Raw genomic sequence first — 21894 nt, forward strand, 5'->3', positions numbered from 1 at the left:
TAGGTAACCAGTGTGTGTGGGTAACCAGTGTGTGTGGGTAACCAGTGTGTGTAGGTAACCAGTGTGTGTAGGTAACCAGTGTGTGTAGGTAACCAGTGTGTCCTGTATCGGTGTGTGTAGGTAACCAGTGTGTGTAGGTAACCAGTGTGTGTAGGTAACCAGTGTGTCCTGTATCGGTGTGTGTAGGTAACCAGTGTGTGTAGGTAACCAGTGTGTGTAGGTAACCAGTGTGTGTAGGTAACCAGTGTGTGTAGGTAACCAGTGTGTCCTGTATCGGTGTGTGTAGGTAACCAGTGTGTGTAGGTAACCAGTGTGTGTAGGTAACCAGTGTGTCCTGTATCGGTGTGTGTAGGTAACCAGTGTGTGTAGGTAACCAGTGTGTGTAGGTAACCAGTGTGTCCTGTATCAGTGTGTGTGGGTACGATCAGGAAACTGATGAAGTGATGGCTCAGAAACGACTTAATTAATTCAACTGTGATGCAGTGTGTATTTATTTAACACAAAAGTAAAAAAGGATTAACTGTCAAATAGTTCGCAACAACAAATAAGTGAAACTCGAGCTGGTATATCAAATACATACACCACATAGATTATATATATATATATATAGAGACTCTACCACCAGTCAGCTGCTCCCGTCTGCAGCGTAAAAACACCTTAAACTCTCAATATAAGAAATATAACATCTGTTCCAGAGATGGATAATCAGAGACCAGTCGGGTTAGAGTCACTTCCTTGTTCTGCTGCTACTGAATGTGTCTGCTGGCCGTCATTAGGAGGGTACATTCGTTAAAACCCATAATTAACAGAAGACCCTTTCCTACGTGGAACTGGACCAAATCTCCCCGTTAACGTTAAGGCCCGAAGATGTTCGGGTCACAGGGATTTGGATATTGTATTAATCGCCTATGTCTTAGTATAAATTCACATTAAAATCACAGGCCTTCCAACATATATATATATATATATATATATATATATATATATATATATATATATATATATATATATTAATTCATTAATACAAAATGAATTAACAGGCAATTGTTGACAGTCAGTATTTGTTTAAAATCCTAAATGTTTCTCACCTCATAACTTTGTATTTTCCTTCCGTTAATATCTTATAACTGGTCAAATTTCTCCATCTACTGGACATTGTATATATTTATTGAAACTCTACCAAAAGAGAATGTATATAAATATAAATACATAAAAATCTGACTAGTGGAGACGGACAAGCTGGCAGAAAAAAGCTTTTCTTTATTAATTTTTTTTTAAAAACTCAAGAGTTGTACAACTTAAATTTAGTGCATTTAGTAACCAAAGTGTCGTCATAAACAGACTAATAACTTTCATCCAGTTATTGCTGAGAAGAAAAAGCAGAATTGCAGCGTTACTGAGCCGGGGGAGTGATGCCCCCCCCCCACAGCTTCAGTACATGGAAGGCTTCTCCTCTCCTTTTGGATTGGTCACCTTTTCCAGGTTCTTGCTGATGATGTCATAAAGCTCGGCCTGCAGGAAACGGGAGGAAAGCGCTGATTAATTCTTCTTCTTCTTCTCAGGCTGGGAAACGACCACAGAGCCGTCTGACTTACGTAGAAGCCGCGAATGTCGAGGACGATGATTCTGATCTCCGAGAAGATGGCCTGGTCCTTCTCGTGGACCAGCGAGCGGTAGTCCATCTGGGGAGGAGAGAGAATGCAGCTTTAACACATGAAGCATAGACTTCTATACAACCAGAGGAGTCGCCCCCTGGTGGTCAGGAGAGAGAATGCAGCTTTAACACATGAAGCATAGACTTCTATACAACCAGAGGAGTCGCCCCCTGGTGGTCAGCAGAGAGAATGCAGCTTTAACACATGAAGCATAGACTTCTATACAACCAGAGGAGTCGCCCCCTGGTGGTCAGGAGAGAGAATGCAGCTTTAACACATGAAGCATAGACTTCTATACAACCAGAGGAGTCTCCCGCGGTGGTCAGGAGAGAGAATGCAGCTTTAACACATGAAGCATAGACTTCTATACAACCAGAGGAGTCACCCCCTGGTGGTCAGTAGAGAGAATACAGCTTTAACACATGAAGCATAGACTTCTATACAACCAGAGGAGTCGCCCCCTGGTGGTCAGTAGAAAGAATACAGCTTTAACACATGAAGCATAGACTTCTATACAACCAGAGGAGTCGCCCCCTGGTGGTCAGTAGAGAGAATGCAGCTTTAACACATGAAGCATAGACTTCTATACAACCAGAGGAGTCACCCCCTGGTGGTCAGTAGAGAGAATACAGCTTTAACACATGAAGCATGGACTTTTATACAACCAGAGGAGTCGCCCCCTGGTGGTCAGGAGAGAGAATGCAGCTTTAAAACATGAAGCATAGACTTCTATACAACCAGAGGAGTCGCCCCCTGGTGGTCAGTAGAGAGAATGCAGCTTTAACACATGAAGCATAGACTTCTATACAACCAGAGGAGTCACCCCCTGGTGGTCAGTAGAGAGAATACAGCTTTAACACATGAAGCATGGACTTTTATACAACCAGAGGAGTCGCCCCCTGGTGGTCAGGAGAGAGAATGCAGCTTTAAAACATGAAGCATAGACTTCTATACAACCAGAGGAGTCGCCCCCTGGTGGTCAGTAGAGAGAATGCAGCTTTAACACATGAAGCATAGACTTCTATACAACCAGAGGAGTCGCCCCCTGGTGGTCAGTAGAGAGAATGCAGCTTTAACACATGAAGCATAGACTTCTATACAACCAGAGGAGTCGCCCCCTGTTGGTCAGGAGAGAGAATGCAGCTTTAGCACATGAAGCATAGACTTCTATACAACCAGAGGAGTCGCCCCCTGGTGGTCAGGAGAGAGAATGCAGCTTTAGCACATGAAGCATAGACTTCTATACAACCAGAGGAGTCGCCCCCTGAATGGAGCTCTGTGGCCTTTGAGGAGGACATCGTGAACACTCACCACGTGGGTCTCTTTGGAAGCTTTTCCGACAGCATCTCCCCTCTCGGAGAAGTACCTCAATAATTCAACAGAAAAAGGCAAAAGTTAGGAAACGTACCCGCAAATCTGTGCATAAAAAAACCCACAAACTTGCAGTATTTTCATGATACTTTACAACACAAAATACTTTTATATCCAACCCACTTGTTGATGTTGGTCTGAAAACCGTCAACTTTGGTCCTCACTGCACCGATTCTCTCCAAGATCTTCTCCTGTGGTGAAAACACGAAACAATCAACAATAACGTTCGACCGAACCGCGTCGACGTGCACGGAGGACGTGTACCTGGACGGCGACCCCGAAGTCGTTTCCATCTTCTATCTTGGGGATGAGGTGCTGGATCCAGCAGGAGACCTTGAGCGACGCAGCAGAGACTCAAGCAGCTTTCACGGCGACTGAATTCAGTGTTTCAGAGACAAGCGGTGAACTTACAGTGATGATGGTTTCTCTGAGGGCGACGATCTCTGGCTTCACCTTCACCAGGAGCGCCATGATCTTCTCGTTCCCCTCGATGTAGACACATTGAGGAGCTGCAGGACAGCAAGGAGATTACGTTGTTGTTGTTGTTGTTACCAGTTGTGTACATTGTGTGCAGACACAACAAAAAACAACCTTTCTTCTTCGTCTTCTTCTTCTCATCTTCACTCTTGTCCGTCTCCATTTCCTGCGAGATCAATTTTAAACGGTCAAATATCTTCAGCGTTTAATTTAAACGACAGGGCGTCGACGATGGTTAACGGCCCAGAATGCATTGCGGCAGAACGGGTTCTGCTCTTCAGGGACTAACTGACCCACATCAAGTACTTTCTGTTTCATGTCATGCATTTTTTTTATTTTACTGGCTATTAATATTGTTGAGATATTATTCATCTGGACTTTCTTTCTTTGATAATCAGTTGTTGACGACATACTGACGTTCAATTCAACTGTAGAACTCACCTCATCCTCGGGGGAGGGGGGGTCTGGTATGGGGATGTCCAGGGGAGCCTTGAGCGAGGACATGTCCGTCACACTGAAGGCACCGTCCTAAAAACCCCACACACACACACACGCACACACACACACACACACACACACACACACAGGATGAAGACAGTTTACAGGCGAGGGGCTCTTGAGCTGGTGTGATGACACCGACCTTCAGCAGAGCATCCAGCTGTTCAATCCTCTTGGGGATGAAGCTGGAGAACAGATTCTCTGCCTGAAAAACATTTTAAAACATAGTTAGAATAGTTATTCTGTCCGTGTGTGTATGTATATAAATATATATATATATATATATATATATATATTTAAATATATATATATATATATATATATAAATATATTTAAATATATATATATATATTTAAATATATATATATATATATATAAATATATTTAAATATATATATATATTTAAATATATTTATATATATATATATATTTATATATATATATTTAAATATATATTCACACAAGGTAAGAAAGCAAATAATTTACAAATATAGATTTTTGTATATACATTATAAAACTTCTTTACTTACTTAATTTTCTTTATCACTGTCTTTATTGCTCATTTATAAATACTTAATATATATACACACCATAATCCTTTATAATAAACCACTCAAGATGAACACACCTCGTGATACAGGGTCTGGCGGAAGTTGTCCACCTGTTGAAGGAAAGGAAACAGGACCCAGTGAAGGAAACGTTTAAGAGAAAAGGTGTTGAGGGCTTTACTTTCGTTTCCTCCCCCACGAGCGGACTCTCCTGCTCCGGAGTGCACGCGTTACAAAGGTTACGCGTGCACGCGTTCGTCCAAACTTACCTTTCCTGCATTCGCTCGGCTTATTTTCAGGTTGCACATCTTCGACATGACTGCGCAGCCTCGGCGAGTCTTCAGGAAAAACCCAAATAAACGTCGTGGAAATGAAGCCGGGGGGTGTTGGTGGCGCGCGACAGGACGGCACGGCTCGCGAGGGAGAGGATTCTTTTGTTTGTTTTATTATTTCCTCGTCAAGTTTGCTTTCTATTTCATTGTCTCGCGATTGCAGTTGGCGCCTCCCACTGTCTCCCTCCGCCCCTGAAAGTAGACCGCGTCCTGAACGGGCCGTTAACATTAGAGGTGTTTTAGTTTTACAAGTAAATGAGTACATACATAGATTAATACGTAGATCAATTGAAATATCATGTAATATTATTTTTATTATTATTATGGTCAGTATTGTATATTCAAATAATATGTAATATTATTTTTTATTATTATTATTATGGTCAGTATTTTTAAAATGATAAATATTATTGTTGTTGTTTTATATGTGTCCACAATCCTCCACATAATGCAGGATTGAGACAATAATACCATGTGGCATAATATTATATATTTAATTTATTTTCCCAGAAAAACAACAATATTCTGTTGTGGCTTCAATACACTTTTATAATAACACACAAATAAATTCCACATTTTTACTATGCATTTTTTTCTATGTGAAATAAAGGACATCAAATGTGAACATGTTGTGTTTATCTGTTTAATTGCATTGAAAACATGAATGTCTGTGTTTTTTTAATATATATATATATATATATATAAATAATTTTATTAAATGTAATTGATGTATTTTATTTATTTTACTTGTCAAAAAAGATAAGTTGGGAAATCCGCTTTTATTTTGAAAGTGTAAAAGCGCTAGCGGAAGTAGAGCCGGAACCAAAAACGCCAAACAGTAGTTCCGCATAAAAAGCTACGCGGGTTAGCTCCAGCACGGAACTACTTTAGGTAACACGTCCTCCACTGAAATGCCTTTTAAAAACAGTTTATTTCTGTTGACGTAAACACGGTTGACTTTCCCGTCGAAGCACGAGTAACCGTCGCGGCGCGTGACGCCCGGTCGTCCGTTGAGCAGGTGACGTGGAGCCGCTGCGCTGCTTTTACACTTTAACTTAAACTTTCGGTTTCAACTGTCACGAATTGTTGTTTTCGGGGGTTTTGTTTGCGGGCTGAAGCTTCAACGTTTCAGCCGGAAGTCCCGTAAAGTGACTTCAATGTCGCGAGGAAGCGTTACTGAAGCGTTGGTTGCCCCAAAAATACCTCACAATTATCCAACATAGTATAGTTAGTCATTTTATTTATTTATATATATGTATGTGTAACTTATGTGTGTATGTATATATTTATTATTATTATTAATAATAATTATATATATATATTATTTATATATATATATATGTTTTATATGTAACTTATGTGTGTATGTATATATTTATTATTATTATTAATAATAATTATATATATATTATTAATAAATATATATTTAGAAGAAAAAAATTATATATAAAATATTGCAGTTATTGTGGATTCTTTCCTACTTTATCCTTTATTACTAAATTTTTAATTAAATTACCACGCAGACTTATGAAATATGAAACATTTTCTTGGGTAGTGGAAAGTGTTTTTCGTATTGTTTTCAGAAGTCTGCGTGGTAATTTAATTAAAAATTCAGTAAAAAATACTGTTATTATTTTCAATTTCACATTTTTCCCAGAATTGTCCATTTTTGTGCAAATGCTCTAAAATGCAACCGACTCTCAGGAAAAATATGTATTCTTTATTTTTATTAATTAATTAAAGTAAAAAATATTTTCCTATTGTTTTCCAACCGAAAGTCGTAAACTTCATTCTTAAATTTACAACGAAGCACACAAGAGAAAAACAGCAAATTCTCACACATAAAAAAAAATTATTATAAAGTATTATGGTGTGTGTGTGTATAAAGTTTTTATATATATATATATATATATATATATATATATATATATATATATATATATATATATATATATATTGTTGTTTTTTACAGCAATGAGCAGCCCTGAATCTGTCCAGATGGAGGAGGTCAGGAGGAGATCCCAGTCGCTCCTCTCCTCCTCGGGTTCAGCCCAGGATGTGAAGGTGGAGGTCCAGACCATGGCCGCCCTCCTCCTGCCTCTGTCGGAGAAGTACCGTCACCTGGGGGTGGAGGCCATGTTGGCGGATAACACCACCTGCCGCAACACACAGGAGGTACAGTTTCTCATTTCTCTGGTGCGACTCGGAAAGATATTTCCTGACACGGCTACATTATTATTAATTTTAACAATTGTGTTATGTTGTTTTGAGGAACACAAAATCAATATTCCTAAGGAGCAGTCTGGCTTCTGTAGGTCCCGACTGGGAAGGATGCGTCCTGTCAAGGATGCGTCAAGGATGCGTCCTGTCAAGGATGCGTCAAGGATGCGTCCTGTCAAGGATGCATCAAGGATGCGTCCTGTCAAGGATGCATCAAGGATGCATCAAGGATGCGTCCTGTCAAGGATGCATCAAGGATGCATCAAGGATGCGTCCTGTCAAGGATGCGTCCTGTCAAGGATGCGTCCTGTCAAGGATGCGTCCTGTCAAGGATGCTTCAAGGATGCGTCCTGTCAAGGATGCTTCAAGGATGCGTCCTGTCAAGGATGCGTCCTGTCAAGGATGCTTCAAGGATGCGTCCTTTCAAGGATGCGTCCTGTCAAGGATGCTTCAAGGATGCGTCCTGTCAAGGATGCGTCCTGTCAAGGATGCTTCAAGGATGCGTCCTTTCAAGGATGCGTCCTGTCAAGGATGCGTCAAGGATGCGTCCTGTCAAGGATGCTTCAAGGATGCGTCCTGTCAAGGATGCTTCAAGGATGCGTCCTGTCAAGGATGCGTCCTGTCAAGGATGCTTCAAGGATGCGTCCTTTCAAGGATGCGTCCTGTCAAGGATGCTTCAAGGATGCGTCCTTTCAAGGATGCGTCCTGTCAAGGATGCGTCCTGTCAAGGATGCGTCCTGTCAAGGATGCGTCCGGTGACTCTGAGAAACAGCCACCGACTGAACGCTCACATTGAACTTGATCCCACCTCAGGTTCTGGAGTCTTTGAGTCGACTGGTCAAGGCCTTGAGCATCCTGGAGAAGTACGGCTGTAACCTGACGAGTCCCGCCAGGCCCCGGTACTGGAGGAGCGTCAAGCACAACAACCCCGTCTTCAGAACCACCGTGGACGCCATTAAGGTGAGATTCAGTGCTGTCGTTAGGCTCTTTCAACGCAAACGGGGACTTTTAAAACCCGTTTAGAAGCTTCTTTGAGTAAACAACGCAGATTGAACTTTGTTATTTAAAGTCTCCACGTTGTTCCACAGGGAGGCCGCACGGTCTTGTTTCTGTACGGTTACACCAGTCAGCAGCTCGACGGCCTCAGTTTCCCCGACGACGTCACCAAACCGGACGTCGGAAAAGTCGCCGCGGTGACGCTGGAGGTCATGACCTTGCGCACGGAGGTGGACATGCTCATTAAGGTTCGGGAGCGTCTGAAAAGAGGTTTTTTCAAACGTCAGCCGGCGTCGGGTGTAAAACGCTGCCTGTGTTCCATGTCTCCCGTTCGTTCAGGGCACCCATCCTCACCCAGATAACTTCAGAGACATCATCCCATTCATCATCCAGCAGGTCTGTACCGGCATCCCACGTCCAAATGGTAGAGAAAAATAGCACAATTTCCCTACAAATGCAGGTGAAAATGTTAATAAACGAACAGTAGAACAACTACGTGAAACAAATCCTTAAATATGAGGAACAATAAGTCTTCATTCAGTTTGTTTTCTCTCTACTGTAAGAAAAGACAGTAAAATATCATCTTTTACAGCATACTGACCTCATACCAGCAACATGAACCACCGGTTTTATGTTTATCTCAACATTTCCTGTTTCTGTTTCAAAATAAAAGCCCTCTTGTGTCTTTCTGTGGACAGAAACATTTGTGAACAACCTTTATTGTGAAATATATTGCAGGACAGTGCAGTGACTTGCTTACTGACTTTTATTAACTATTATTTAAACGTTTATATTTGTCTGTAAATAAATGTGTGTATCTGGCATTTTACTTGATTCTTTATTCTTCTGCCTTGAAAAAAACACTTTGTTATATAAATAAGTTTTATTATTCATAACAACCACACAAGATATGTTCCCAGATTAAACCTTCATTGCGCAACATGCGACTAAAAGCCAATAATCTAATGTTAAATATTACAATTACACATTTTGGTGCCAGTCGTGAATCTAGCCTTCATGATGTGATGCCGGTTATTTTCCAGGACAAGCCGGAGACCGACGTTGTGGTCGAGGAGCAGCCGGCAGATAAACCGGCTCTGGACCCCGGAGGACAACCTCTGAAAACACCAACAGGTGAGCTGCAAACCACGCCTCCCCCACCTGGAAACGAATGTCACGTGACCGTTCGCGTACACTGGGCATGTGCGCGCCGGCGTGAACAGGAAGTAGATTGGAGCATCATAGTGATCTTTCATAATAAAAGGTAATAAATAATGATATTTAATAATAAAAGAATAAAGTATATAAAATCTTATCTAATTTAGTGGAAAACGTTCAATTTTAAACTTGGTTACAACCCTGCAGGTCTTCATCAAATTAACTTTAAAAGTCAAAGTTTAGAGAGTGGTTCCCCCCCCGGTGTCTCACTGGAGAGCGTTTATGCTTTTAGTTCCTTTACCGTTTCTGTGTGAACGTCACAATAGTTGTGCAGGACAAAATAAGCGCCGTCCTCAGAGCTGCAAACGGTGACTTTGGACGTCCGCTCCGTGGGTTCGATACCGCCGACATGAAGCTCCTTGTTCCTCCTCTCCTGCAGCGAGCGACTGCAGCCTGTGCGGCGCCGCCGCCTCGTCTCTGGTCTGCCCGTCGTGTGACGGTCAGACCTTCTGCGACGCCTGTGACGACCTCTTCCACCGCCTCCCCTCCAGAGCCAATCACAGGAGAGACAAGACGCAGAAAGCCCAGCCCGGTAGGCGGGCTTTAAGACGGGAATACGGTCGTTGGCTTCGACGCTCGTTTGTCAACTTGTTGTTGTTGTTGTTGTAGTTGTGGGGATTTGCACCATCTGTGGGATCTCTGCTGTGCACGCTCAGTGCTCCACCTGCGCCCAGAGGCTCTGTGAGAACTGCGACAAGCTTTTCCACTCGCACCCGGACCGCAGAGCACACAGCAGAGCCGTGGTCACCAAGACGTCCAGGTGAGCGCCAACAGGAAGTCCACCTTGTTATGCTCGTCATCCGAAGAGATCAATTTAAAATCTCATAAGAATTTATTTCTGTTATTCTGGAGAAACTCTGTTTACAGATGTATTAAATAATTCACTGATCAGATGAAGACATTTCTTCATAGTAACTTTTATTCTTTTGTCTAATTGCCTTGGCAAGAGTAGGCTTCTTCTTCTTCTTCTTCTTCTTGACCGAGACGGATTTAACCGTTCATTTTTCAAAATAAAACATCTTTCAGATCTCCCATAAGCAATCCTATATTTTTTTCTTTCATCACTTTCTGTGCTGTACCAAAGGAGCCAGGGCCCGGTATCAAAGGAGCCAGGGCCCGGTATCAAAGGAGCCAGGGCCCGGTATCAAAGGATCCAGGGCCCAGTATCAAAAGAGCCAGGGCCCGGTATCAAAAGAGCCAGGGCCCGGTATCAAAAGAGCCAGGGCCCGGTATCAAAAGAGCCAGGGCCCGGTATCAAAGGAGCCAGGGCCCGGTATCAAAAGAGCCAGGGCCCTGTATCAAAGGAGCCAGGGCCCTGTATCAAAGGAGCCAGGGCCCGGTATTAAAGGAGCCAGGGCCCGGTATCAAAGGAGCCAGGGCCCGGTATCATAGGAGCCAGGGCCCAGTACTGTAAACATGCTCTGATTGTTTGCAGCCCTTCCTTGTCGCCGTGGGAGTGCGCTCACTGCACGACGGTGAACGAGACGCGCGCCGTCCTCTGCGCGACCTGCGAGCGTCCTCGGCTCGCCGCGTCCGCCGTCCAGGAGAACTTGGCGTCCGTCCCCACGTCTCCCAGCGCAGGTGAGGCCGACCGCGCCACCGTGCACCTTTTTTTTTTTTTTTTTTTTTTTTAACCAGTAGAACGCGCACACTGCATCTCGACTGACCGGTAAACGTGCGTGTGCTCGGCTCCTCCAGAGTGGCGCTGCAAGAGCTGCACGGTCGCCAACCAAGGCAGCAGCATCCTGTGCGAGGTGTGCGAGCGCCCCCGTCTGGCCACCCGGCCGCCGGTCGCTCCGGTGCCGTCCGGACCGGGACCCCCGTCTGAGTCCGGAGCGAAGGTTTGTCACTCCGAGCGGCTCGCGGTCCACTAGTTGAAGTGGTTCACGTGAGCGATGTATTATTTTTACCATCTGATTTAATTATTATTATTATTATTATTCTTTGGACTTCGCTCTCTGTGGTCTGTGTTATGACCTTCAAAATAAAAGCCCTGCTCCTCTCTGGAAAAAGACCCATGATGGCTGAAAGTAGAGAGAACTAGAAGGAGACGTCTTTAGAAAAAGAATTGAAGAATTGAATTTCTTTGATAATGTCTTTTTACTATTGAACCATTTTTACAACCTCCACCTACAACCTCTGTGTTCAGTCAAAGTTTCTCAGATTTGTGGTCACATGACTGTCGGTCTCAGATGAATAAATCATGACGTCATAGTTTCACTGAGGAGCTCAGAATTTTATGTCTTTAACACAATCTGATTAAACTGATTATTTGCGGAGAGATTTTAAATGAGATGCGCAGAATAAAAAGAATATTGATGAAATGTCACTATTTTAAGTTTCATCTGCTTTGTGTTTATTACACACGATGTGTTAACAAATCCGACGACAAATATGTTTTTTTTAAAGCTTCTATTTATGATAATCAGTGTAGTTCTGGCGATTTTTTTTTTTGTTTTCGGGGGGTTGAGTGACATTAAGAGCTGTTCTGCCCCCTAGTGGATGTGCCAGTACTGCACCTACGTGAACAACAGTCCCACCGTGGCGTGCGAGATGTGCAACCTGTCGTCCAGAGACTCCGCTGGAGCTTCTCTGCCTCAGTCTCTCCAGCAGACGGCGTCCAGCGCCAAAGACCAACCCCCCCAACCGGGGCCCCGAGGCGACCTGGAGGCCAAGCGGCAGAAGACGATGAGGGAGGACGGCCTCCATCTCGTCCAGCAGATCAGAGTAGGTCGTGTGTGTGTGTGTGTGTGTGTGTGTGTGTGTGTGTGTGTGTGTGTGTGTGTGTGTGTGTGTGTGTGTGTGTGTGTGTGTGTGTGTGTGTGTGTGTGTGTGTGTGTGTGTGTGTGTGTGTGTGTGTGTGTGTGTGTGTGTGTGTGTGTGTGTGTGTGTGTGTGTGTGTGTGAGATCTGGTATATAATTAATTGCAGATTAAGATCAAATACGAATTTTATTTTAAAAAACCGAAGGAAACTCTCATGTCAGAATTTTATTTAAAGATAACAATAGAATAAAAATATAAACATACATGAACAAAAAATAACACCAGGGCAAAATAGCATAGTGTGGCAATAAGAGGGTCAATTAATGCAGCGGAAACATTCAACTAAAATATTACATTTAAATTACGACAGAAGGAATCAGCAGCTGAAGTAACAGCATCTCCGTATTGACGGGTTCAAAGTAAACAAACATGGCGGTTCGCCCTGTTTCTCCTTCGTTAGGAAGCAGAACGCCGCGGCGTCAGCGCCGAGGAGGTGTACGCCGCCATCTGCATGTGCGGCGGCGGCAGCAACACGAACCCCTGTGATTGGCTGACGTCGGAGCTGCCTCACCTGCTGGACGAGATCTGCGCCATGGCGGCTTCCGTCCAGGTGGAGAGAGACGGCGAGGAGGCGGAGCCGAGCGAACCCGGCGTCCCGGACGAAGGCGTGAAGCTGTCGAGAGCCGAGGCCAAGCTGGCCTGGCTGTCGGCGAGAGGAGACACCGACAGAGCCGTGAGACAGCTGCTGAGAGACAGACAGGTCAAGGTAGGACAATCAAAACCGGCTTCATGTGTTAAAGCTGCATTATCTCCCCTGACCACCAGGGGGCAACTCCTCTGGTTGTATAGAAGTCTATGCTTCATGTGTTAAAGCTGCATTATCTCCCCTGACCACCAGGGGGCGACTCCTCTGGTTGTATAGAAGTCTATGCTTCATGTGTTAAAGCTGCATTCTCTCTCATGACCACCAGGGGGAGACTCCTCTGGTTGTATAGAAGTCTATGCTTCATGTGTTAAAGCTGCATTCTCTCTCCTGACCACCAGGGGGCGACTCCTCTGGTTGTATAGAAGTCTATGCTTCATGTGTTAAAGCTGCATTCTCTCTACTGACCACCAGGGGGCGACTCCTCTGGTTGTATAGAAGTCTATGCTTCATGTGTTAAAGCTGCATTCTCTCTACTGACCACCAGGGGGCGACTCCTCTGGTTGTATAGAAGTCTATGCTTCATGTGTTAAAGCTGCATTATCTCCCCTGACCACCAGGGGGCGACTCCTCTGGTTGTATAGAAGTCTATGCTTCATGTGTTAAAGCTGCATTCTCTCTCATGACCACCAGGGGGCGACTCCTCTGGTTGTATAGAAGTCTGCTTCATGTGTTAAAGCTGCATTCTCTCTCCTGACCACCAGGGGGCGACTCCTCTGGTTGTATAGAAGTCTATGCTTCATGTGTTAAAGCTGCATTCTCTCCCCTGACCACCAGGGGGCGACTCCTCTGGTTGTATAGAAGTCTATGCTTCATGTGTTAAAGCTGCATTCTCTCTCCTGACCACCAGGGGGCGACTCCTCTGATTGTATAGAAGTCTATGCTTCATGTGTTAAAGCTGCATTCTCTCTCCTGACCACCAGGGGGCGACTCCTCTGGTTGTATAGAAGTCTATGCTTCATGTGTTAAAGCTGCATTCTCTCTACAGATGAAGGAGCTGCACTCTCTTGGCTTCAGGGACGCGCTCCGCTCCGAGGAGGCTCTCCGGCTGAGCGGGGGGGATGTGAAGGGGGCTCTGTCTCTGCTGCAGCGCCCCCTCCTGGAGCCCTTCCACCAGCGCATCTGGGCCGACCAGCCCGAGCCGCCGATTGACCCCAAACACCCGGACAAACAGGTACAGCTTAGTTTATGTTCATTTATATTTATCCTATAACACACTTAATACTTTACTTCTTTCTTTACGGGGTTTGTACAAAGGTAATAAAGTAGTTTATCAAGATATTTATAACCCGTCCTCTCTTTAGTGGCTTTTTGCCGGTTCCTCCTCCAGTTAGACATTTTGATTCTTCAGTTATTTAGTTTGTACGCCCCCTGGTGGTCACGACCACACGCTTCAGGCTTCAGGCTGCACTCCTCGTCGTGGGGGAATAATAATAATAATTTCCAGCCTTTGAACTCCTCGCGTGTCCGGCTTCGCTCTCTCCTCAGCGGATGTGCCGGCGCCTGCTGGCGCTGTACGACCTGCCCAGCTGGGGGCGCTGCGAGCTCGTCCTGGCGCTGCTGCAGGAGCCGGACATCACCTCCTCGCTGGAGGACGTGGTGCAAGCCGTGAAGGAGTCCCAGGACAAGGACTTCATCCGCCGCCTCCTCATCAACGAGTGCCCCTGCTGCCTGAGCATCTTCCCCCGCAGCAAGGTGGGCTCAGCTCGCCGGTTCCCTTCTGAGACGCGTCACCTCCTGCGATGGAAAACAGAAATACAGAGAAACAAAGACGTTGATTCATTTATTAATTAATGTGTACTTCATTTGCTTTGCATAAATTATATTTCTTTGTTGGACTAAATAAATAATGCATGCATTAATAATAAATAAATGGTAAAAAAATAACACTTTAATTTGCTTTGCAGTAATTATATTTTTTAATTAAACTAAATAAATAATACATGTATTAATAATAAATAAATGGTAAAAAAATAACACTTTAATTTGCTTTGCAGTAATTATATTTTTTAATTAAACTAAATAAATAATACATGTATTAATAATAAATAAATGGTAACAAATAACTGTTTAATTTGCTTTGCAGTAATTATATTTTTTAATTAAACTAAATAAATAATACATGTATTAATAATAAATAAATGGTAACAAATAACTTTATTTTGCTTTGCAGTAATTATATTTTTAAACAAAATAAATATTCCATGTATTAATTAAATACATATGTGTAGTTAATTTGCTTTTTTTTATTATACAAATATAATTAATACGTATATTAATGATGAACAATTCATATTTATTAATTCTTGTGTTTATGTAAAAAAGAAAATGTTTTTAAATGTTTTATTGAATAATTTAGTCACAGATATCTATGACCCTGCTGCAGCCTGATTTTAAAGAATATTTAAAACGGTTCAAAATGTTTAAAGAACGCATGAGGTCGCCATGGTAACGCCGTTTCTTCTTCTTCTCTCGTTGCAGATGCAGTCCCTGACTTCCTGCCAGTGCTCCGTGTGCCACGAGTGCTTCGGGCAGCACTTCACCGTCGCCGTGAGAGACAAACACATCCGGGACATGGTGTGCCCGGTCTGCGGCGAGCCGGACATCAACGACTCGGAGCAGCTGGACAGCTACTTCTCCACGCTGGACATACAGGTGTGGGGGGGCATTGTTTATAACAAGAGGTCCAGCTTCAATTTGGGAATTTAAATTTTTTGAATTTTTTCTACGCATCTCATTTAAAATATCTCCACAAATATATCAGTTTACTTTAATAATTTTCTGTAAAAAAACCCATTAAATTCTGATCGACTCACCTGAGACCGACAGTCACGTGACCACAAATCAGAGAAGCTTTGACTGAACGGAGAAACATGTGAATGGTTCAATTTTAATATCTTTTTTTTTTTTTTAAAGGTAAACATCGGTGACACTGGGAAACATGTTGAGCGTAGATTTTGTAAAAGAAATTCTTAAAGAAATTGTAACTTTTTATTTTCTTTTGCTTTTATGATTTCTAATAACTGAGTTTTCTCTAATTGTGGCGGTTCTGTTTCCAGAGAGGAGCAGGACTTTTATTTTGAAGAGGAAAAACGAGAACACAAAGAAACAACAACAACTTGGATCCAATAATCTTTTCTTTTCTTTACAAAATATGACGTGTGTGAGAGGAGCCACAGGCCACGCCCTCTTTTTAGAGGCCCAATCAAATGCACAGGATTGGATTTAAATCTAACTGGAGCTCAAATGTTCTCTTTTTCTCTGGAGAACTCAAACGCTCCGCTGCAGAAGATAAGACTCTAACTTTGGGAAATAATTACAAGTTATGATTCCACAAAGTACATAATTACTAAAATATTATTATAAAATAACTTTTTTTTTTAACTTGCCACATTTACTTTGAAAGCCTTTTTGTTTCTCAATGCAGCTGAAACATTAAAACGCGTCGCGTTGATGAGCATGAACGGTTCTGTTGCAGCTGCGTAACTGTCTGGAGCCGGACGTGTACGGGCTGTTCCACAAGAAGCTGACTGAGCACGCGCTCATGAAAGACCCAAAGTTCCTGTGGTGCTGCCACGTGAGTCCTTCAGCGTCTTCAACGAGACTCCAAACGTTCACGGTTCAGATCCCTTTCGTTGTTTTGATGACGGCGATCCAGACTTTGGTTTAAATGTCACCGGCAGTAAAACATCAAAAGCACTAAATGTTGTACTTTTACTTTTGTTGTAATACATTATAGTGTTTATTTTCTTCTTTTTTCATATAATAAGGAAGAGGTGAAATTTGATTATTTTAGGAGTCTAAAGTACTTCTACTGTACTAATACATCTTGTAAAATCTATTATTATTATTATCACCATTATTATTATGAGTGTTATTACCCTTATTATGGTTATCACTTTTATTATTATAATAATAATTGTTATTACCCATACTATTTTATTGTTATTATTGTAATTTATTACCCTTATTATGGTTCTTATCAGTATTATTTTTATTATTATAATGATTATATATCATTATTATTATTATTATTAAATATCACTATTATTATTATCATTATAATAATAATAATGATTAAATATAATTCTTATTCTAATAATGATTAAATATCATTCTTATTATAATAATGATTAAATATCATTCTTATTGTCCTGTTGACATGCCTCCTCTGAGCACAATGGAATCAACAGAAGACTAAACATGGCGTGAAGGCTGAGACCTCAATGACCTTCTCCTCTTCCTCAGTGCACCTCCGGCTTCATCAACGACGGAGACCAGCTGAAGGTCACATGTCCGTCATGCTGCAGGAGTTTCTGCGCTCAGTGCAAGAAGCCTGTGAGTACCGAGGTCTCCCACGCTTAGTACCAGACACTGAAACGCCTCACGCCGCTCAGGAATGTGTCCTTGAAGCTGAGGAGGCGCTCTCTGACTCCCTCTCTGACTCCCTCTCTGACTCCCTCTCTGACTCCCTCCCTGACTCCCTCTCTGACTCCCTCTCTGACTCCCTCTCTGACTCCCTCTCTGACTCCCTCTCTGACTCCCTCCCTGACTCCCTCTCTGACTCCCTCCCTGACTCCCTCTCTGACTCCCTCTCTGACTCCCTCCCTGACTCCCTCCCTGACTCCCTCTCTGACTCCCTCTCTGACTCCCTCCCTGACTCCCTCTCTGACTCCCTCTCTGACTCCCTCTCTGACTCCCTCTCTGACTCCCTCCCTGACTCCCTCCCTGACTCCCTCTCTGACTCCCTCTCTGACTCCCTCCCTGACTCCCTCTCTGACTCCCTCCCTGACTCCCTCTCTGACTCCCTCTCTGACTCCCTCCCTGACTCCCTCTCTGACTCCCTCTCTGACTCCCTCCCTGACTTCCTCTCTGACTTCCTCTCTGACTTCCTCTCTGACTCCCTCCCTGACTCCCTCTCTGACTCCCTCTCTGACTCCCTCTCTGACTCCCTCTCTGACTCCCTCCCTGACTCCCTCTCTGACTCCCTCCCTGACTCCCTCTCTGACTCCCTCCCTGACTCCCTCTCTGACTCCCTCTCTGACTCCCTCTCTGACTCCCTCCCTGACTCCCTCCCTGACTCCCTCTCTGACTCCCTCCCTGACTCCCTCTCTGACTCCCTCCCTGACTCCCTCTCTGACTCCCTCCCTGACTCCCTCTCTGACTCCCTCCCTGACTCCCTCCCTGACTCCCTCTCTGACTCCCTCCCTCCCTCCCTCCCTCCCTCCCTCCCAGTGGGAGCCCCAGCACCAGGATCTGTCCTGTGAGCAGTTCCAGCAGTGGAAGAGGGACAACGATCCGGACTACCAGAGGCAGGGCCTGGCCGGCTTCCTGAAAGACAACGGCATCAGTGAGGAAGACTTGAGTTTCATTTGGGTCCTTTTCCTCATTAAAGTACTTCAGTTATTACGTTATCGACCCGAACAAAGAAAAAAAACTTTACTCAACTACTGTAAATTGTATATATATGTATATTTTATATTATTTATATATATATATATATATATATATATTTTTTTTTTTAAATATATATATATAAAATATTTATATTATATATATATATATATATATATATATATGTATATTATATATATAAAATATAAATATGTTATATATATATATAAAATATAAATATGTTATATATATATATATATATATATAATATAAATATTTTATATATATATAAAAAAAAAAAAATATATATAATATAAATATTTTATATATATAAAAAAAAAATATATATATATATTATTTTTTTTATATATATAAAATATTTATATTATATATATATTTTATATATATATATAATATATATATATATATATATATATATATATTTTTATATATATAAAATATTTATATTATATATATATATTATATATATGACCTGTCCTCTTGCAGCCTGCCCATCCTGCAGGTTCCAGTACGCTCTCACCAAAGGCGGCTGCATGCACTTCAGCTGCTCCCAGTGCCGATACCAGTTCTGCAGCGGCTGCAACAACCCGTACCACAAGGTGAGGGACTCGGGAATTATCACGCATTTGAAATATGAGCTTGTTTACAACATACAAAACGATGTATGTAAAGTCATCGGTTTGATCTCATATTTGCAGTATTTTGAAGGCATTAATGGAGATCAGACATTAGTGATGTGTGTATCTTGATTGTTACAACTAGCTGTGTTCTCTTGTGTGTTCTCTCTGCCCTGCAGACGGTCTGTAAGGCGGCTCAGTGCAGTTACCCCGGCCTCCATGCTCACCACCCGCGGGACTGTCTCTTCTACCTCAGAGACTGGGAGCTGCCCAGGCTGCAGGCTCTGCTGCAGGTGGAGCTTCTGGTTTCAGATGAGATATATATATAAATACCTTTTGTAATTAGACGTGTTGACGAACGTTAACGAGTGTTTCTTGATGTTCCTCTCGTCTCCCCAGAGGAACAGAGTGGACTTCAACGTGGATCCCTCCGATGCAGCGCAGGCTGGTAAAAACCCGTCTCCACTTTTGTCTTCGCCGCGTTCGGGTTCACTTGAGACGGGCTTTGAAGAGCTCCCGTGGGTCGAGTCATGTGACTAATCTCTCCTCCGTCCAATCAGACGCCTGCTGTGTGATGGAGCAGAAGGATGAAGCCGGTCATCAGATCGATTCCCCGTGTGGCCTCCAGGCCGAGCCGGGACAAGCCGGGCTCTGCGAGTGAGTTGGAAGAAGTTCACCATCGTCCTGACAACCAGTGCCCCCAAAGAAAAGGGCTCTTTCTTTGCTATAATATATAGATTATTATATTATATAATAATATAATAATAAAATGCACACTTTAATTTAAAGGTAACAGTGATATTGCTGACACATGTTCATAGTTAATTTTATTTATATATATATATATATATATATATATATATATATATATATATATATATACAGACAAACAGACTGTGTTGTCTCTAGTCTTTAACAACAGACAGACTGTGTTGTCTCTAGTATTTAACCACAGACAGACCGTCTTGTCTCTAGTATTTAACCACAGACAGACCGTCTTGTCTCTAGTATTTAACCACAGACGGACTGTGTTGTCTCTGGTCTTTAACAACAGACAGACCGTCTTGTCTCTAGTCTTTAACAACAGACAGACTGTGTTGTCACTGGTCTTTAACCACAGACGGACTGTGTTGTCTCTAGTCTTTAACAACAGACAGACTGTGTTGTCACTGGTCTTTAACCACAGACAGACTGTGTTGTCTCTAGTCTTTAACCACAGACAGACTGTCTTGTCTCTAGTATTTAACCACAGACGGACTGTGTTGTCTCTAGTCTTTAACCACAGACGGACTGTGTTGTCTCTGGTCTTTAACAACAGACAGACCGTCTTGTCTCTAGTCTTTAACCACATACAGACTGTGTTGTCTCTAGTCTTTAACAACAGACAGACTGTGTTGTCTCTGGTCTTTAACCACAGACAGACTGTGTTGTCTAACCACAGATAGACTGTGTTGTCTCTAGTCTTTAACAACAGACAGACTGTGTTGTCTCTGGTCTTTAACCACAGACAGACTGTGTTGTCTAACCACATACAGACTGTGTTGTCTCTAGTCTTTAACAACAGACAGACCGTTTTGTCTCTGGTCTTTAACCACAGACAGACTGTGTTGTCTTTAACCACAGACAGACTGTGTTGTCTCTAGTCTTTAACCACAGACAGACTGTGTTGTCTCTAGTCTTTAACCACAGACAGACTGTGTTGTCTCTAGTCTTTAACCACAGACAGACTGTGTTGTCTTTAACCACAGACAGACTGTGTTGTCTTTAACCACAGACAGACTGTGTTGTCTTTAACCACAGACAGACTGTGTTGTCTTTAACCACAGACAGACCGTGTTGTCTCAAGTCTCTAACAACAGGTGTGTTCCTGCAGGAAGCACTACAAGGAGTACCTGGTGAGCCTGGTCAACGCCCACTCTCTAGACCCCGCCCCCCTCTTTGAGCCCAGCGAGCTGACCCGGGCCTGTGAGAGGTACCTGGTGGACACGCAGAGAGGAGCTGACGGCGAGGACGACGACCTTTACCACGCTCGACTCCTCAAGGTCAGAGACTTCACGACGTGGCCGAAAGGTTTCATGCACAATGCAGTGAATTATTATTCATCTGCAGCGTGATTAGCTTTTATTTATTGGTTTTAAACCAAAAACTAATTAGTTTTTAATAGTTTGTCCTGAGATGAGATGAGATGATCTTTTTATTAGGATTAGGACATTTATAAATAAAGACAGAATAACTATTGCTTACTATGTATGTAGATTGTAGCTCTAAATAGATCCATGTATGTTGTTGTTGTTGTTTTCTGTAATGTTTCTGATGAAAGACTTGTTTTTCTTCAACCCACAGAAACTGATGGAGGTTCCTCTCGGAGAAACGGTTCCTCGGAACAAATAGAACGGTTCTCCTGAACCTCAGCGCTGCTTTGGTCCTTTAAAAAATGTTATGCAAACGTGCTTTTGACGAGCACGTCGGACCCAAAACAACAACAAGGAACATTAAAACAACAATAAAGAACATTAAACATCATTAAAACAACAATAAGGAACATTAAAACAACAATAAGGAACATTAACACAACAATAAAGAACATTAAACAACAATAAGGAACATTAAACAACAATAAGGAACATTAACACAACAATAAGGAACATTAAAACAACAATAAAGAACATTAAACAACAATAAGGAACATTAACACAACAATAAAGAACATTAAACAACAATAAGGAACATTAAACAACAATAAGGAACATTAACACAACAATAAGGAACATTAAAACAACAATAAAGAACATTAAACAACAATAAGGAACATTAAACAACAATAAAGAACATTAAACAACAATAAGGAACATTAAACAACAATAAGGAACATTAACACAACAATAAGGAACATTAAAACAACAATAAAGAACATTAAACAACAATAAGGAACATTAAACAACAATAAAGAACATTAAACAACAATAAGGAACATTAACACAGTGGAAGCTGATTTGTTGTCTTTTCCTCGTTGATCATTGTGATTAACTGATCATGAAGATCTTTCAAAAAATATTAAAGGACTTTATTTGAGATATGGA

General features: G+C 42.4%; 2 protein-coding genes across 3 annotated transcripts; one reads left to right on the forward strand and one right to left on the reverse strand.

Moving 5' to 3' along the window:
* Positions 1-1236: 1236 nt before the first annotated feature.
* On the reverse strand, positions 1237-5077 carry psme2 (proteasome activator subunit 2). Its single transcript, XM_034560137.1, has 11 exons — positions 4819-5077; positions 4630-4662; positions 4144-4206; positions 3945-4031; positions 3618-3669; positions 3438-3535; positions 3291-3359; positions 3150-3217; positions 2967-3021; positions 1596-1682; positions 1237-1512 (listed from the first exon to the last, which is right to left on the reverse strand). Exons 1-11 carry the CDS (start codon positions 4864-4866, stop codon positions 1432-1434), a joined length of 741 nt encoding a protein of 246 aa, XP_034416028.1. The 5' UTR covers positions 4867-5077; the 3' UTR covers positions 1237-1431.
* Positions 5078-5697: 620 nt separating this feature from the next.
* Positions 5698-21402, forward strand: LOC117749502 (E3 ubiquitin-protein ligase RNF31-like). Of its 2 annotated transcripts, none has more exons than XM_034560092.1 (24): positions 5698-5772; positions 6854-7056; positions 7915-8061; positions 8190-8345; positions 8437-8493; positions 9141-9231; positions 9695-9847; positions 9925-10075; positions 10751-10896; positions 11014-11156; positions 11815-12042; positions 12540-12845; positions 13771-13956; positions 14271-14477; positions 15264-15437; positions 16261-16359; positions 17031-17120; positions 18018-18132; positions 18684-18796; positions 18994-19107; positions 19214-19262; positions 19375-19471; positions 20688-20856; positions 21158-21402. In XM_034560092.1, exons 2-24 carry the CDS (start codon positions 6856-6858, stop codon positions 21203-21205), a joined length of 3240 nt encoding a protein of 1079 aa, XP_034415983.1. In that variant the 5' UTR covers positions 5698-5772; positions 6854-6855; the 3' UTR covers positions 21206-21402. The 2 variants fall into 2 exon arrangements, with proteins under 2 accessions (XP_034415983.1, XP_034415980.1); XM_034560089.1 differs by having other exon boundaries at positions 5706-5899; positions 21158-21384.
* Positions 21403-21894: the final 492 nt, after the last annotated feature.

The sequence above is a fragment of the Cyclopterus lumpus genome, chromosome 20 (genome assembly GCF_009769545.1).
Source record: "Cyclopterus lumpus isolate fCycLum1 chromosome 20, fCycLum1.pri, whole genome shotgun sequence".
NCBI lineage: Eukaryota > Metazoa > Chordata > Actinopteri > Perciformes > Cyclopteridae > Cyclopterus > Cyclopterus lumpus.